The following is a 17616-nucleotide window of genomic DNA, read 5'->3' as shown; positions in this document are numbered from 1 at the left end:
CAGACAATACAGACACCTTCAGCCCAAATGCTGGAACCACTCTGGGACATGGGTTAGTGGTCACGTTAATGTTGGGTTGATGGTTGGACTTCATGACCTTAGAGGTCTTTTCCAGCCTTAATGATTCTATGATTCAGGTAGTCATTATTGTCACAGCTAAAGTTTTCAGAGCTCATTGGTTATCATCCAAACAGCTCAAAATCTTAGTATCAGCCTAGACCTCTACTCACATGCCTCCTTCCATTATTTGTTACCTTCGGACTAGTACTAAACAAGTGGCTCTGGACCTGTCAGGCTAAGTCTTGTGAAAATGCCTCCCTGCAGACCAACAGCAGCAAAAAACACTTCAATAAAAAGGTTCTAGTGCATTTGTGAGTGGCAACTCCATACTAAGACGACCAACTTAAATAGTTATTTATAAACAGAATTTTCTCTTGATTTCTGCTATTACTATCATCAAAAGGCCTCAAATCTCAGCCACAGCAAGAGGATAGAAAGAGAGTTGTGCTTTGGCAACATACCACACCGAAAGCTACTTTCCTCTCAACAAACAAGCACAACCAAAGATGCTACACTACTACTGTCTCCTCTCCAAATGCAAAGAGGTTTAGGCCACGACACAACAAAACAAATCAACTTGCTAGATGTTTCCAAACAATGGTACAAGTTTTTACAGCATACTTAGAAAAAACTGCTCTAGGAAGAGCAACAGAAAATTCCTGCTTTTGATTTCATCAGCTAAGGTGTGCTTCTGTAGAGCACCCACTGAGCGATGAATTTGTGTGTCTTTTCCACTGGAAGTTACTGTCTATGCAGAACTCTGAGCTAAAAACCTTGTACCGTTTTTACTATTCTCTGTTTCCTTGGCAGGACTCTTATCAGATAAGATTAGTGCAGTCAGGCATTAGATTTACAAACCATAAAAACAAACAAACAAACAAACAAACAAACAAACCCCAAGTTTTCATACTCTTCTTTATAAGCCAGTTTCAGAAACATACACCCAAAGCAGTATTACAAACTGAAATGCGATTGTTAAAAGAAAGAACAAACAGCCCCTAAACACAAACAGAAAACTCATATCAAAACACATATAATCTCTAGAGATCCCCCCACATGGAAACTATTTAAAGTCATCCAAGCATTCACAAAAGTACTGTTGGCTACCTAAAGAGCCATTCCTCAGCTCTGCCCAGAGCCTCCGAGGACAGTTACAACACAGAGGTCCATTTCAGCATGCCCCGCATCACCCACCCTCCTCAGGTAAGGCAAGAACACCAACCTGCAGTTGGGAGGTGGATCTAAGGTGATGTCAGCCAATTCCTTCTGAATCCTGTGGCAATAAAGCAAGAAGGCAGAGTCACTGTGTGGATAGCAGTTAACACATAACGCCTTACACGTACAGCCGCTACAAGTTTGCAACACTACGTATCAGAGAGGGCTGCACTCTGGGCTGCAGCCTCCCTCACTCCAAACACACTAAGCAGGACAGGTGTCCTGGTACAGAGAGGGGCAGCAAAGCAGCCAGGCACTGTGCATTGAGCCCCAAAGAGCTGCACTGTTACACGTTCCCATAAAGATGCCAACCACACAGGGACAGTGAAGAAGACTGTCTGCTTTACTTTGCCAACCAGACTGTAACTGAGGGAAACCCTCTGCAAATGTGATGCACCAAGTGCTAAGAGGAAACCACTGTCTGAAAAGGAGTTTTGTCTTGCTGGATTGAGAGAAATAGCCATTGCCAAATACTCTACCACCATCTTCCCCCAGCTTCCCATCATCATTCTAAGAAAAAATACCAGCTCCAAGGAAGTGAATAACTGTGCAGTTCCCAAGGATGCTTAAAGGAAGGTGAATGCCCCTTTCCACAGCTTCTGCACACTTCTGTGACCTTCAATTTTCCCCTCTCTCCAGCCTCAAGAGCCACACATTCCCACTTTCCCTTCCTCAGACTCTAGATGGTTGCTTGCTTTGCCATGTCCTCTCCTCCCTGCCCAGATTATTCTGGGCTTACACTGCCTTTGCCACAAAATGCCCACCCAGCTATCACCCCCTTCCCTGGAGTCCCATTACTGTCTTCCCCTCCTCACTTTCCCACCCAGCACTCAGGTTGCTTCCCCTCCCCTTTAAGCTCTGCCAGCATTTTTTGCCTCTCTTCCCCTTGTCACCACGAGAACCACAGCCTTTTCATATTAGGCAGTTTACAATCTTTTTAAAACAGTTACAACACACAAACACCACTTGCCACTATCTACATCAGTTTGCCATGGAAACCTGCTGAATGGAGACCTGGAATAACTAAACTGCCTAAATTTTACGCAGAGTCACAGAGAAGGTGACTGAGATGACAGGGCATTTGCACAAAAACCCAGTCACTTTTGTGACACCTACAGAGGCAACCTCTCTGTGCTGCTTACTATTCTTACTGAAGTACTGCAAGTTTGCTGGAAAACTTCCATTTGTCAGCTTAGCTGTCTGGAGCAGGATGGTGCTGAATTGAGGTGAAACATAATAAATAAGAAACAGTAACCAATTTTTTTTTTTTGGCTCAAAAAGTCTGTCAAAAAAACCCTGACTGATGCAGCTGTTCTGGAATTACTATTCTATGCAGGCATCTTTCCCTCATGTAGACATTATCCTGGAATAAAAATTATTTTATTATCAAAAAAAATCCACCCCAACCCACTCTGTGCTCTGAGCAAAGACTGTTTTAGAGGAGAATGTCCACAAGTGAACCTGCTGTGGATTATTTATTCTACTCAACATCCAACCAGACACAGAGAATTTAATGTAAGTGACAAGCAGAGAGAAAACCAGTAACACATTTGGTGGAAAAGATTTGGGGCTATATTACACCACTCGCACTGTAAGTGCAAGCAAACTGCAAACTCTTCACAAATATTAATCAGTCCCCAAAGCAGTCCTGGAAAAGAAGCCACTCTACATCAATCCCAACCTACAGAGAGTGAAACTGACATTGAAACACAATGCCTTATTCAGGACCACAGAGCTTCCAGGAAAAGAGAAGAAATTAAGGTCCTACACACTAACCCTACCCCATCCCTATAACTGATGCCAATAAGGAAAAAGGAAAAGACAGCAGAAATAACTGAGGGACAGAACACAACAGCCCAGAGGAAGAAAAGACAGCAAAATATTTGGAATGGGACAGAGGAAGCAGCAAGGAGAGAGACCAGAGAGCAGTGACATTGGACAGACACTTCACCAAGACATTGAAAAAAAGTGAGATAATGGCAGCTTTGTGTGGAAAGGTTCAGCATAAGAGAGATGAGGAATGTGAGTAAGATGAGGAATGAGAGCAGCAAGGGAGCAGTGGGCGAACAGAGCAAATAAAATGAGGAAGGAGAGAAAATGCAACAAATCAGTAAGAAAACGGACTGCAGCTCACCTCTTGGCACTAGTAGATAGCAACTTAGAGTTTTTACTCATGCTGACTTTGCTTTCCTTCTTCTTAGGCGCGCTTGTCTCTTTCTCTGTCTGTTGGTTGGAGGATGAAGATGAGGAGGAGCTGGTGCTGGCCCTCGAATCGTCATCCGACATAGCGACCCCCCCACCACACACCCCAACCTGGAAAGGAGACACCATGGGGTGTGGAGAACAAACAGTGAAAACACACAGAGAGAGAAAGAGAGAGAGAAAGGCTGCTGACAATCTCACTCTGTGTTTGGGTCATGCTCCTTTCAAAAGGTCCTCATGTCTCCCTCTCCTTTTTAGGCCCAACAGCCAAAGCTGGAGGAGCAGTAGCCTCCCCTGCACTAGCAACACGGACGAGGAGGGGGAAATGGACTTTTAAAGCTTCCTCTGAGAAAGCAAGTGCGAAATGAAAGAGACACTGGAACGAGCTCAAAGCAATTTCTTCTAAACTCCCCCAAACTGCACACACAAGAGGTGCCAACACCACCCACCACTATCCAGCCTAGGGGTGTAGGAGATAAAAATGGAACAGCTCTGGTCCCTCGGGTTCCAGAGAGGCACGTGAGGGAGGCAAGAAGGGGACAGGCTGGGGGGGTGACCATCGCCTGCACCAAGATGGAAGTGGGGCATCACTGGCAACACTGGAGAGACCCCCGAAGGAGGATCTGTGACCTGCGGTGGGGAAACCCCAGCCTGCTGGATCGGGTGTCAAGAGCAGAGAGGGAGGAATGAGGGGGAACAGCTAAGCACGGAGCGGAATTCCACGTAGGGGACCCACCGAGGCCCACCGCACCGAGGGGCATGCCAGCAAAGGGGGAAAGGAACAGAGGGTCTGTGTCGGGGGTGCGAGGACATAGAGCGCCAGGGCCTACAAGAAGTGAGAGCGGAGGGCCTAGGGAGGCCGGTGACAGGGAGGGGGGCAGAGAGGTGCCGGCGGGGGGGAGCCCGGGGGAGCCCGGTTTCATGCGGGCACCTCGGGAGTACAGGGAAGGAGGGCGAGCACAGTGGGTCTGCAGCCGAGAGGAGCAAGAAGCCGTCGGGAAGGATGGGGGAGCAAGCAGGGCACCCCGTGAGAGTTAGGGTGGGCGCCAGGGGGGCAGCCGCGGGCCAGGAGCCGGCACACAGCCGCCTCCCGCCGATGGCCACGGGCCCTCGGGGAGCTCCCTTGGCCCCGCCGGGCCGGCCCCCCTGCCGCCCCTCCGCCGGGAGAAAGACTGGGACAGGGGGGCCTGGCCGAAGTCCCCTGGCCGCGGGCCCGCAGGGCCGGGCGGCGAGGGGCCGGGGGGACAGCGCTACCTGACAGCCCCGAGCGCGATCCCCCTGCCCCCGCGGCTCTGCCGCCACCCGCCCCATCGCCGGGCCGCGGCGGGCCCTGCCCCTCGCCCCTGCCCCCGGGACCAGCAGTGAGGACGGCGGGGGGTGCCCCGTCCCCGTACCTCTCCCTTTGTGTCTGGCTGCTCCTCCTCGGTGCGGCTGGGCCTGGCCACTCGTGTCTCTCTCGCTGGGAGAGAAGCGGAAGTGCTGCAACAGCAACTATTAAACAGGCAATGGCTTCCCTGGCTGCCTCCCCCACCGCCGAGCGGGGCTGGGGGACTGGGGGGCGGCGGGGCTGGGGTGCGGGGGGGACGGCAGCGGGGCCCCCGTACCGGGGCTAGAGGGGGGTCCTGGCAGTCACAGTGCCCCGTGTCGTGTGTGTGTCTCTCCCTAGCCAGTGCTAGGGAAGAAAGAAAGGGGCGGAGGGGGGGACGTGAGTTTTTAATGAAGACCCTCTGGAAAGTAATCTGCAGGGGTGTCAAAGGGGGAGGGCTAAACACCCTCCCTCGCTCCGCTTCTGCTTCCGTGCAGGAGCCCCGCAGGGACGCGGTGGAAGCAGGTGGCTGGGAAGAGGGGGCAAGCTCCCGGAGCTGCTTTTTTAATGCTGAGAGGAGATTATTAGGCTTGGCAGAGGGGGCTGCTTGCTTTCCTCTTATTCTTACGATTGTTTCGACCCCAGAACTTTTCCCTTGCTTCCCCTGCTTTGTCCCTCCGATAGCGGCAGCAACTTTCTCACCTGTCTCAGCTGGAAAGAAAAAAAAAAAGGGGGGAGTGGGGAGGGGGAGGGGGAGGAAAGGGGAGCGGGGAGCAGGGGGGAGGATAAGAAAAAGAGCCCAGCCCAAACTGCTTCCCCCTAGTAACCCAAAAGGAATCCCTGGCAGCTTTCACGTCTCTCACCTGTTTCAGCTCTAAAGCAGCAGCTGTGTCTTCCCTGCCTCGGCTTAGCCCTCAACCAGAAGCAGCCGCTTCCCACTCGCCCTCGCCTGGAGTTCAGGATTCCATTGTCCCCCACGCTGCACTTGGTGACATCACTGACACACAAAGAAGGGGTACTTCGTGATGTCATCAACGCATGCTGTGAGAGAAAACGAAATCCTGAGCTCGGGGCTTGGCACCGACAGCACGACATCCCTCGCAATCATCCCCCTTCAATTTTCAAAGTGGTTGTTGGGGATTTATTTATTTCCACCCCCCTTCCTGACGGGGAGCCCTCCTGCGGGATCGGCACAGCGGCGTTCAGCAGCTACCGTGTTGCATTTGCGAGGCGTTTGACTCATCTCCCCGAAATCTTTGCTGCCGATCTCTCTCGCTCTCCTTGTCCACCCAACGGAGAAAAGTACTGTGGCTACAGCGAGCCTCCCCCACCCCAGGCAGCCCTCCAGTCCCGCGGTCCGCCTAGGGGGTTGCCGCGGCTCTGCCCGGACCCGCTTCTGAAGGGACTGTATTGGCCAACATGCCTACCGACCTCACCCGGGGCAAATTTGGCTTGATGCCGCCGGTTTCCACAGCCTACCGAGGGATCGCCTATCGAATTACTTGCTATTTTCAGTGGCCGAAAATACAATGACTGTCACCACTGCACATCACGGTGATGAACAGAATTTGCATTTCCACCCCTCCTCCGCCGGAGGACCCCGAGGTGACCCACATGCACAGCCGGCTGTTGCCTCGGCAGATCGCTGGTACGATGCCCCGGGAGTCCCGGGGTTCCAATGAGGAAAGCTAGGCCGGCGGGACGGAAGGGCGGCACGGCCCCGCGCCGGGAGACACCCCGGGACTGGACATCTCCCCGGGACTGGACATCTCCCCGGGACTGGACATCTCCGCTTCCCAGCGCCTGGCGGGGCTGCAGCCGAGGCAGGCTCCTCCTGCAGACTTCGCGTCCTGGTTAGCCCAGCGCTGCCTGTTCGCGGGAGCAGCCTGAGGGCCCGGGCCCGGCTCTGCCTCCCTCCGCTGGGCAAAGATGGCCCCAGCGGGCGGCGGCGGTGGCGGCGGCGGCTGGGACGCTGCAGGCCTCCCTCCGGCCTCTTTTGGGCAGCCTGAGGGACTCGGCGGCCGCAGGGCGGGCCCTGGTCCAGCTGCGGGAAGCTTGGCCGAGCCCACGCGGCGAGCGGCCTTGCCTGGTTGCTGCATTCGGGCTCCCGTGGGACCTTGCCCACCGGTGGGACAAGTGGCGTGAAGCTTGACCCAGAGGCGAGCCACTCTGGGGCGACCCGAGCCTACAGCAAGGGTGCAGACATTTCAGAGTGAAAACAAACACATGAACAAACCCTTGAACGTTGGGTGGGGTAATAAATGCAAGTGAGGACAGTTTAGGACAGTTGGGACCTGACGAAAAAGAGTGTTTGGGCCAGCTGTAAGCAGAACTGCCAGGAGATGTGAAGCCTCTCCTCCATGGGTCAGCAGCTTCACACTTTGTGACTCACCATAAGGTTCTGGTCATGGCACTGATTTTTCACTTTTTTTATCGAGTAATCCTTGAGGCAGAGGCACCCCTTGAGGGGACAGCCATGCAGGAAGAGTTTTTCCCTTTCTCACCCTCTCCTTTCTTTCCTTGGATGTTGTTACCTCCTGCTTTTCTCTCCACATCATGTGTTTTTCTCCCTCCTTCACCATTTTCTGGACATACCTCAGAACAGAAGCACCTCGTTTCTCCTGGACTGATCCCAAAAATACCTACACTCCCCACAGACTTGCTGCCCAGTCTCCTGTGTGGCTGAGCTGTGCAGCATGTTCCATTGGTACATCAGTGAGAGTCACCCTGACGAAAGAATTCCAGCACAGTGGAATTCCTGGTCTTTGGGTGGAGTTTTGTTTTTTGTTTTTTTTTTTTTAACTAACCCTCTTCTTAGAATCATCGAATTGTGAGGGCTGGAAGGGACCTCAAGGATCATCCAGTTCCAACCCCCCTGCCATGGCCAGGGGCACCTCACACTACATCAGGTTGCTCACAGCCACATCCAGCCTGGATGCAAAAACCTCCAGGGATTAGGCTTCTACCACCTCCCTGGGCAACCTCTTCCAGTGTCTCACCACCCTCATGGGGAAGAATTTCTTCCTAACATCCAATCTGAATCTCCCCATTTCTAGTTTTGCTCCATTCCCCCCAGTTCTATCACTCCCTGACACCCTAAAACCTCCTTCACTTGCTTTCTTGTAGCCCCCTTCAGATACTGGAAGGCTACAAGAAGGTCTGCTTGGATCCTTCTCTTCTCCAGACTGAACAGCCTCAACTCTCTCAGTCTGTCTCCATAGCAGAGCAGCTCAAGACCTCTCCTCATCCTCATGGCCCTTTGCTGGACACATTCCAGCACCTCCAGATCCTTCCTGTAATAGGGGCTGGGCTCCAGCACAATCCTGATCTTCACTTACAATGGTTCTTTCCTCCAGCCCGGTGGAGATTTCAAATCTTCCACACTGAAAATAGCTTCCAAAACATATAATAAATTTAATGAAAGCTGTCATTTAGATAAAAATGGGTGCTCTCATCACATCAAGCCCCTAACTCATCACATCAAGCCCCTAACTGACAAAAGTGGAGGGGCAGAATTAATCTGGTAGGTACCTAACAGCAACCAGTTGCTATGTCTACATTCTCCAAACCAACCTGTGGAGAGTGTCTCTGGCAGTATGGTGCTACATGCCAGGTAACATGCAGGTGGTGTGAGGACACAAAGCAAAGAGCCCAGGCTTCACAAAGTTCACTGCTGAGACTTTTTTTTTTTTGATATACAGAAAATCTTCACTTTCACCACAAAAAAACCTCCAACCCTTTCCTGTCGTCACAGGAAACCTTCACTGAGTTAAAGGAGACCATTGGTATTAACAATGAAAGCCCTCTGCTTCTGTAATAAGGGGCAGGGGAAACTTCTCTTCACACACTCTTCACCCTTAGTAAGTTATCCTGGCAGGGGGTTATCTGTAGACTAATCTTTTCTGAAGCACACAGGATCAGAGGATGTTAGGGGTTGGAAAGGACCTCTGGAGATCATTGAGTCCAACCCTCCTGCCAAAGCAGGATCAGAGAATCCAGTGCAGGTCACACAGGAATGCATCCAGACAGGGCTGGAAGGTCTCCAGAAAAGGAGACTCCACAACCTCTCTGGGCAGCCTGTTCCAGTGCTCTGGGATCCTCACAGTGAAGAAGTTCCTCCTCATGTTGAGGTGGAACCTCCTGTGCTGGAGTTTCTATTCATTGCCCCTTGTCCTATCCCAGGGTGCAACTGAGCAGAGCCTGTGCCCTCCCTCTTGACACTCAGCCCTCAGATATTTATGGACATTCATTAAATCCCCTCTCAGTCTTCTCCTCTCCAGAATGAACAGCCCCAGGGCTCTCAGCCTCTCCTCCCCAGGCAGTGCTCCAGTCCCTTCAGCATCCTTGTAGCCCTTCCTTGGACTCTCTCCAGCAGATCCCTGTCCCTCTTGAACTGGGGAGCCCAAAACTGGATGCAATATTCCAGGTGAGGTCTTACCAGGGCAGAGTAGAGGGGGAGGAGAACCTCCCTGGATCTGCTGGACACACTCCTCTGAATGCACCCCAGGACCCCATTGGCCTTCTTGGCCCCCAGGGCACATTGCTGTCCCATGCAGAACTTGTTGTCCACCAGCACTCCCAGGTCCTTCTCCTTGGGGCTGCTCTCCAGCAGATCCCCTCCCAACCTGTCCTGCTGCAGTTTATTCTTCCTTCCCAGGTGTAGGACTCTGCACTTATCCTTGTTGAACCTCCTTAGGTTCCTCTGTGCCCTGCTCAGCCTGTCCAAGTCTCACTGAATCTCTGGTAGCCCCATTCAATGTGATAATATGACAACCAGCAGCCATGGCTATTTGCTTTGAAGCCTACCCAAAAATGCATTTACTGAAAGCATCTACTGATGACAACTCTTGAGCAGCTTTTACAGTGGCAACTCCCCTTGTACAACTCACCTGCTAGGTCATGGCTAGGGCCAGGCAAAGGGCTGTTCCTCTGTGCTAGCCATGCCATACCCACAGCTCTGGAGACAGGAAACCAGGAAGCTCACTGCTATGCCCAGAAATGGTTGTTTTCAGTTTGCCTTAATGTCACTCCTGATTATTCTCTTGTCTCTTTATGGACACCAAAGAACAGGAAAAGAGTGTAGTATATGATCCTTTGTCCAGCAAATAGGAGAACCGTCTCCAATAATAATCCAAAGTCTTCCCATCTTGGGATTTCTGACAAAACTGATCTGCTGCTATTTCTTTTCTCTAAAGCGTGAGCTTCTTCTCACTCTCTCCTTTTCCCTTGTTTTTGGTTTTTGTTTGTTTGTTTTGTTTTGGTTGTTTGGGTTTTGGTTTGGTTTGGTTTGTTGGGTTGATTTTGTTTTGTTGTTTTTGTTTGGGTTGATTTTGTTTGGTTTGTTTTTGTTTTTGTTTTGGCCGAGTTGTGCAAAGCACTTGCAAAGGAAAACTGACTCAGGTTATTAATTTTCCCTGTGCCTCAAGGCTTTTTTAATTGATGGTGTTAGATGAGTGTAGCAACTGAGTAGGACTAGTCACTTCTTCCTCTGGATCGAGTTTGGAGGAGGCTGCAAAGCTAGATGCCTAGAATCGAGTTGCCTTTGGTGCTTTGAGCTTAATTCACAACAGAAGCTAGCCTGCTGAAATCACTCTCAGCTTCCTGCTAAAGAAGGGTGACTGAGATTAGTTCCTTTGTACCTTCTCAGCTCCAGTTACATTTTCAGCATTATTCCTGGCTGGTCTGTTGAGTCTGAGCCAAAGCCCCTTATATTTCCACCAAGTCCAGTGAGTTTTGGGTTAGGCCTTTTGTCGGGAGCATACTACCAGGTACAGCCCAGGAAAAGCCAATCTAAAAGGCTGTTTTGCCAACACAAACTGCATGTCCTGGTGTTGTGTTTTGATTGTACAGCTGTATGGCCTGCTCAGCTAAACCAGGAGCTCTTTTTCTTGGTGTAACCTTAACCTCAGAGTGCCCTTGTCTTGCAGCAGAATAGTCAGAGAGGAGAACCCCTCAGCATGTCTTATGAATAGTGTATGCTCACACTTTATGCCTCTGCTTTTGTAGGGTTCTTTGGTAAATTCAGATGAAGAGGACAGTGTTTTTCATATGGTCACCAGAATGGTACAGGTTACCCATAGAATCCAAAGGCTTACCCTGGAAAATCACTCATTTTGGAGATGCAGATCACAGAACTCAGAATCAGAATCACAGAATCACAGAGTCACAGATTCACAGAATCACAGAATGTTAGGTTCTGGAAGGGACCTCAAAAGTTCATCCACTCCAACCTCCCTGCCAGAGCAGGATCACCTAGAGCAGGTCACACAGGAACACATCCAGGTGGTTCTTGAATATCTCCAGAGAGGGAGACTCCACAATCCCCCTGGGCAGCCTCTTCCAGTATTCTGTCACCCTTACAGGGAAAAAATTCTTCCTTCTCTTTCCATGGAACTTCCTCTGCCTCAGTTTCTTCACTGCCTCTTGTGCTGTCATTGGGCATCACCCAGCAGAGCCTGGCTCCAGCCTCTGGGCACTCACCCTGCACATCTTTAGCAACAGCAATGAGGTCACCTCTCAGGCTCCTCCTCTCCAAGCTCCAGAGCCCTCAGCTCCCTCAGGCTCTCCTCAGAAGGAAGATGTTCCACTGCCTTCAGCACTTTTGTGGGTCTGTGCTGGACTCTTTCAAGCAGTTCCCTGAGGTCCTTCCTGAACTGAGGGGCCCAGAACTGGACACAACATTCCAGATGTGGCCTCCCCAGGGCAGAGTAGAGTGGGAGGAGAACCTCTCTCCACCTACTCCCCACAGCCCTTCTAATCCACCCCAGGATGCCTTTGGCCTTCTTGGCCACCAGAGCACATTGCTGGCTCATGGTCAACCTCCCATCCACCAGGACCCCCAGGGCCTTTTCCCCTTCACTGCTGTCCAACAGATCTTCAAGAAGATGTCAATGTCAGTCAATGGTACTGAACAGGCCATCTGAAGTGGACAAAATAATTTTCCTGATGTCCAAGACAAAAGGGTTCCTCACTATATCAATACTGCTTACACCAGCAATTGCTTTCTCTCTGCCCTTTCAAATATTTCTCCTTATTACAGCATGTGTCACTGGTTCAGATGGGTTAGTACAAGAAAATCTGCTCTGCCTGCTCATATGCTGAATTTGGTAATATTCTAGTTCATTCTTTCTATAAAAAAATTAGTGAGTTCCCGTCTGCTCCCATTCATTGGATTTGTAAATCCATGTGGGGAAAAAATCCACATGTCCTTACTTCTCAGAAAATGTATTTAGTGAGGATTTCAATTGAGTCTTTCAACCTCTGCCTCCTCCTCTAACAAAGGTTCTTCTCAACAGATAAGGATCAGGAGAGGTGTTCAGGGCTCAGTAATTTCACTCTGTGGCTTGACTACAGTTCAAGACTTCAGTGGTCTTCAACTGCAGTTTTTCTCCCTAGGCCTCATTATGATTAGAGCCCTTCAAAAGTAAGCAGGAGAATCACTCAGACTTTAGAGATCCCTGAGGCTCCATTCTTGAGAAACCAGTGTGTAGCATTTTTTTCTTCTCTTTTTGTCTGACCATCACATGGAAGCAAAGAACAGAATGCACATCTGATTGTTCTGATTGCTTCTATTTAACACTTCAATCATATATTTTATGTATTTATTGAGGGATAAAGCATTCTTCATTTTCCATGTAAAGTCTGTAGTTATAACAAAAAATGTGTTTGTTACTAAAAGCTCCAGCATAACATAGCCTTTAATTTCAAAACGTCTTCAACAACATTGTCCTTTTCTTTTTGCCTTCTGACATAGGCCATGGTAAATCTCAGATCATGCCAAAGGTTCACAGTGTCACAGTACCACAGTACATTAGAGGTTGGAAGGGACCTCCAGAGATCATTGGGTCCAACCCCCCCTGCCAGAGCAGCATCACCCAGGGCAGTCTGCACAGGAATGCATCCAGGTGGGGTCTGAGTGTGTCCAGAGAAGGAGACTCCACAACCTCTCTGGGCAGCCTGCTCCAGGGCTCTGTCACCCTCACTGGAAAGAAGTTTCTCCTCATGTTGAGGTGAAATCTTCTCTGTTCCAGCTTGTACCTCTTGTTCCTTGGCTTATTACTGTGCACCACCCAAAAGAGCCTGGCCCCCTCCACTTGACACCCACCCCTCAGCTATTGATAGACATTGATCAGATCCCCTCTCAGTCTTCACTTCTCCAGACTAAACAGCCCCAGGGCTCTCAGTCTCTCTTCACAGGGGAGATGCTCAAGTTCCCTAAGCATCCTCCTGGCTCTCCCTTGGACTCTCTCCCTCTCCATTGGTTATAGAAGAAGTGTTCACAGCATAGCCTATAATGCCATACATTGTATTTCCTCATTATTCCTTCTCACATTCATGATCACAAAACAACTTCCATGTAACATCTTCGTCAATTGCTTAGGAATAAGTTTGAGAAACTTAAACATTTCTGAATTCCTGTGAAAGACTTCTGTTGTTGTTGTTGGTTGTGGGTTTGTTTGTTAAATGCCTTTCTGCTCTGTTCCCAGATGATCATACAAGGTCTCTTTGAAATGTGGCCTCTTGCCAAGCTTAAAGAGTGTCATGTCCAGGTCCTGCAGGACAGCCAGGTGTCCTGCAGGCTTCCTCCACAACATTTCAGCCTCCACACCAAAACAATTATACAGTCATAGTTAAACATGCAGAAGCCTACCTGGGAAATCCTGAGCCAAGATCACAATAATGCCTGCAGTTTAACTCAAACTCTTTCCAGAGCAACAGAAGTCATCACTGGAAGTAGGCTCCCTTCTACAGTGTTCACATGAGGAACCACAGCAGTCTAATTACCTAGCATTGCATCACACAATCACTCTTTTGTTGCACAGACTGCTTGGGGAAACTCTATCCATGGTGTAACAAAGTTGCTCTGCCAATCTTTTCATTTCATGTTTCCGCTGAGTTGGAACTGAAACAGGACCTTACTTTGATCCTCTCAAAGAATTCCTTGCACCTTCTCTCCCTTTTTAGCTTTTCCTTTTCTCCCCCTAGCCTGAAGCGCTGTCTTTCTCCACACCTGTCTGGACATGATTCTCTGCTGCTTTTTTTACCACTTTTTCTTCCTTACACCATTTTCTTCTTTCTGGCCTTTTTTTTTTTTTAAGTCCCTGCAAATGATTCCCTGAATTTTGTCCAGTGTGTCCAGTCAGCCCATTTTTTTCCCCCTTCCATTTTCTCCAAGCATACAAAATGGAAAAATAGTTCCTTCTTGCTCTTCTTTCCAGGTGCTGTGGTGGTTACTCATCCAGACACTGCTACTGTATTTGTTCCAAGGCTGCTCTTGAAGTGCCTTGGAAATGGCCATGGGAGCAGCTTTCTTTCAGTGGACCAGTAAGATGGCAAATGTTCTGCAGCCTTCCTGGCCCATGGTGGCCTGCAGTTTGAGAGATGCTACCTATGGCAGCTGTTGGGGTGATAAATATAGCAGCCCCCTGGACATGAACTTCTCCTTCTTAGAGCATAACTGGGCTTTAGGCATCACCACAATATGAGCAGGACACATTAATACCTGCAGATGTTTAATTGCTGATTCACAGGATTGCAGCTCACAGGATCTTAGGGATTGGAAGGGACCTCCAGAGATCATCGAGTCCAGTCCCCTGCCAGAGCAGGACCATAGAATCCAGCTCAGGTCACACAGGAATGCATCCAGACAGGGCTGGAAAGTCTCCAGAGAAGGAGACTCCACAACCTCTCTGGGCAGCCTGTTCCAGTGCTCTGGGACCTTCACAGTGAAGAAGTTCCTCCTTGTGTTGAGGTGGAACCTCCTGTGCCGTACTTTACATCCCTTGCCCCTTGTCCTTCTCCACAGGGCTGCTCTCCAATAGATAACCTCCCAGCTTATCCTGGTGCAATTTATTATTCCTTCCCAGGTGCAGGACTCTGCACTTATCCCTGTTGAACCTTGACATTTGTTGTTCAGTGTCGTTTTTCAGCCTCAGTTGAAAACCTTCCTTCCTGGGTGAGGTGCAACTGTCACCCAATGTGCCACAGAGCTGTTCACTTTTACTGGTACCTTGAGCATTATATTCTGTATAGGAGGCATGTCCTGATTTGCTTTAAGCATAGACACTTGACTCTTACCAGCCATGTGTCTCTAGTCTGGTAAATGTCTTACTACACCAGTTTCTATGAAAGTAATTTTTGACTTGGAGTATTGTTCAAAAAACAAATTAAAACTCCTGAATCAAGTTTGCTGATGATACCAAACTGAGAGGCTTGGCTGAGACACCTGGAGGCTGTGAGGCCATTCAGAGACTTGGACAGACTGAGAGCTGAGCAGAGAGGAACCTAATGAGGGTCAACAAGGAGAAGTGCAGAGTCCTGCACCTGGGAAGGAAGAATAAACTGCAGCAGGACAGGTTGGGAGGGGATCTGCTGGAGAGCAGCCCCAAGGAGAAGGACCTGGGAGTGCTGGTGGACAACAAGTTCTGCATGGCACAGCAATGTGCCCTGGTGGCCAAGAAGGCCAATGGGGTCCTGGGGTGCATTGAGAGGAGTGTGTCCAGCAGATCCAGGGAGGTTCTCCTCCCTCTCTACTCTGCCCTGCTGAGACTTCACCTGAAACACTGCATCCAGTTCTGGGTTTCCCAGTTCAGGAGGGACAGGGATCTGCTGGACAGAGTCCAAGGGAGGGCTGTGAGGATGCTGAAGGGACTGGAGCACTGCCTGGGGAGGAGAGGCTGAGAGCCCTGGGGCTGTTTAGTGTGGAGAGAAGAGGACTGAGAGGGGATTTAATGAATGTTTATCAATATCTGAGGGCTGGGGGTCAAGAGGGAGGGCACAGGCTCTGCTCAGTTGCACCCTGGGATAGGACAAGGGGCAATGGATAGAAACTCCAGCACAGGAGGTTCCACCTCAACATGAGGAGGAACTTCTTCACTGTGAGGGTCCCAGAGCACTGGAACAGGCTGCCCAGAGAGGTTGTGGAGTCTCCTTCTCTGGAGACTTTCCAGCCTGTCTGGATGCATTCCTGTGTGACCTGCTCTAGAGTCTATGAATCTTCTGTGGCAGGGGGTTGGACTTCCAATCCATAACACCCTGTATGCTGTGATTCTTCCACCAGGTACAGTCAGGAGAACAGAGAAAATAATCTTTTGAATTGCTCTCTGAAGATTTGCACAAAACCTGCTGTGTCCTCAAAAATGAGATTTGCATTTCAGATCTCAGAAATTATGGATTGAAACTACAAACTACAGTCTTTACAGGGTGGGATGATTAGAAAGAGATATTCATGTGAGTTATTTATTTATTTATTTAAAGCTAATAATGAATGCAGTATTGTCATTTTTTCCCCTAGGATTTGGTTGAAAAGGAGACTGTAGATTTTTTGAATAGCAGAGACAGGACTAATAGCTTTCCAATGCTACTTCTAAATTCTGCCATTAGTTTTGTTTTAAACATCTGCTAACCTCAAAAGATGCCCAGTTAATTGTTGCTGATGTCATAGGAAGATGACACTCACCCTTCTTCTTGGAGGCCTGTGTCTAGTGGAGTCACTCAGGGGTCAGTACTGGGACCAGAGCTGTTCAATATATTCATCAAGGACCTGGATGAGGGCACAGAGAGCACTGTCAGCAAGTTTGCTGATGACACCAAACTGGGAGGAGTGGCTGACACAGGAGGGTTGTGCTGCCATTCAGTGAGACTGAGACAGGCTGAGAGTTGGGCAGGGAGAAATGGAATGAAATAGAACAAGGGCAAGGGGAGAGTCTTGCACCTGGGAAAGAACAACCTCATGGAGCAGGAGAGGTTGGGGACTGAGCTGTTGGAGAGCAGTGAAGGGGAAAAGGCCCTGGGGGTCCTGGTGGATGGGAGGTTGACCATGAGCCAGCAATGTGCTCTGGTGGCCAAGAAGGGCAAAGGCATCCTGGGGTGGATTGAAAGGGCTGTGGGGAGTAGGTGGAGAGAGGTTCTCCTCCCACTCTACTCTGCCCTGGTGAAGCCACATCTGGAATATTGTGTCCAGTTCTGGGCCCCTCAGGTCAAGAAGGACCTCAGGGAACTGCTTGAAAGAGTCCAGTGCAGAGCCACAGATGCTGAAGGGAGTGGAACATCTTCCTTCTGAGGAGAGCCTGAGGGAGCTGAGGGCTCTGGAGCTTGGAGAGGAGGAGCCTGAGAGGTGACCTCATTGCTGTTGCTAAAGATGTGCAGGGGGAGTGCCCAGAGGCTGGAGCCAGGCTCTGCTGGGTGATGCCCAATGCCAGCACAAGGGGCAGTGGTGGAAGCTGAGGCAGAGGAAGTTCCATGGAAACAGGAGGAAGAATTTTTTCCCTGTGAGGGTGACAGAGCCCTGGAAGAGGCTGCCCAGGGGGGTTGTGGAGTCTCCCTTTCTGGAGATATTCAAGATCCACCTGGATGTGTTCCTGTGTGATCTGCTCTAGGTGATGTTGCTGTGGCAGGGGGGTTGTACTGGATGATCTTTTGAGGTTCCTTCCAGCCCCTAACTTTCTGTGATTCTGTGATTCTAAGCATCCAGTGTCACACAGGACAGAGAATGCAGTATGATTATGTGCAGTCCAGGAAACTGGGTTCATTGATGGCAACACTTCTTCATCAGTTTACCTTTTATTTCAACTCCCCAGGCCTCATGCACTGACTGCTGAATTCAATAAGATTCTTTTCACTGGTTTAATCTTTTTCCAACCAAGGCAGATTTTTGGAAGGAACTCATTAGTGGAGAAGCTGCTGATTTCTGCCACTCCAAGATTGCCATCAGGGGAATCCTTTGGTTGCCTTAATGTCTCCTCTGCTGCCATGTGCTGTATTGTGGCTGTGCTGCCCAGATAATGTGGGTTTCTTTTATTTAGCTGCCTTGATCTCCACTCAGCTGTTGTGAA

At 49.8% G+C, this 17616-nt stretch overlaps 1 protein-coding gene across 1 annotated transcript in view; it reads right to left on the bottom strand.

Annotated features, from left to right (window-relative positions):
- LOC128969881 (ubiquitin-conjugating enzyme E2 E1-like) overlaps positions 1–5815 on the bottom strand; it is a 56033-nt gene extending 50218 nt beyond the window's left edge. Inside the window, 4 exon segments of the mRNA XM_054384851.1 lie at positions 1283–1333; positions 3410–3588; positions 5647–5686; positions 5688–5815. Coding sequence (XP_054240826.1) covers positions 1283–1333; positions 3410–3588; positions 5647–5686; positions 5688–5815 — 398 coding nt within the window.
- Between the last annotated feature and the right edge of the window lie 11801 nt (positions 5816–17616).

Source organism: Indicator indicator, chromosome 11 (genome assembly GCF_027791375.1).
Source record: "Indicator indicator isolate 239-I01 chromosome 11, UM_Iind_1.1, whole genome shotgun sequence".
NCBI lineage: Eukaryota > Metazoa > Chordata > Aves > Piciformes > Indicatoridae > Indicator > Indicator indicator.
Note: the sequence above shows the minus strand (reverse complement) of the source record. Positions and strands in the feature narration are given on the sequence as shown.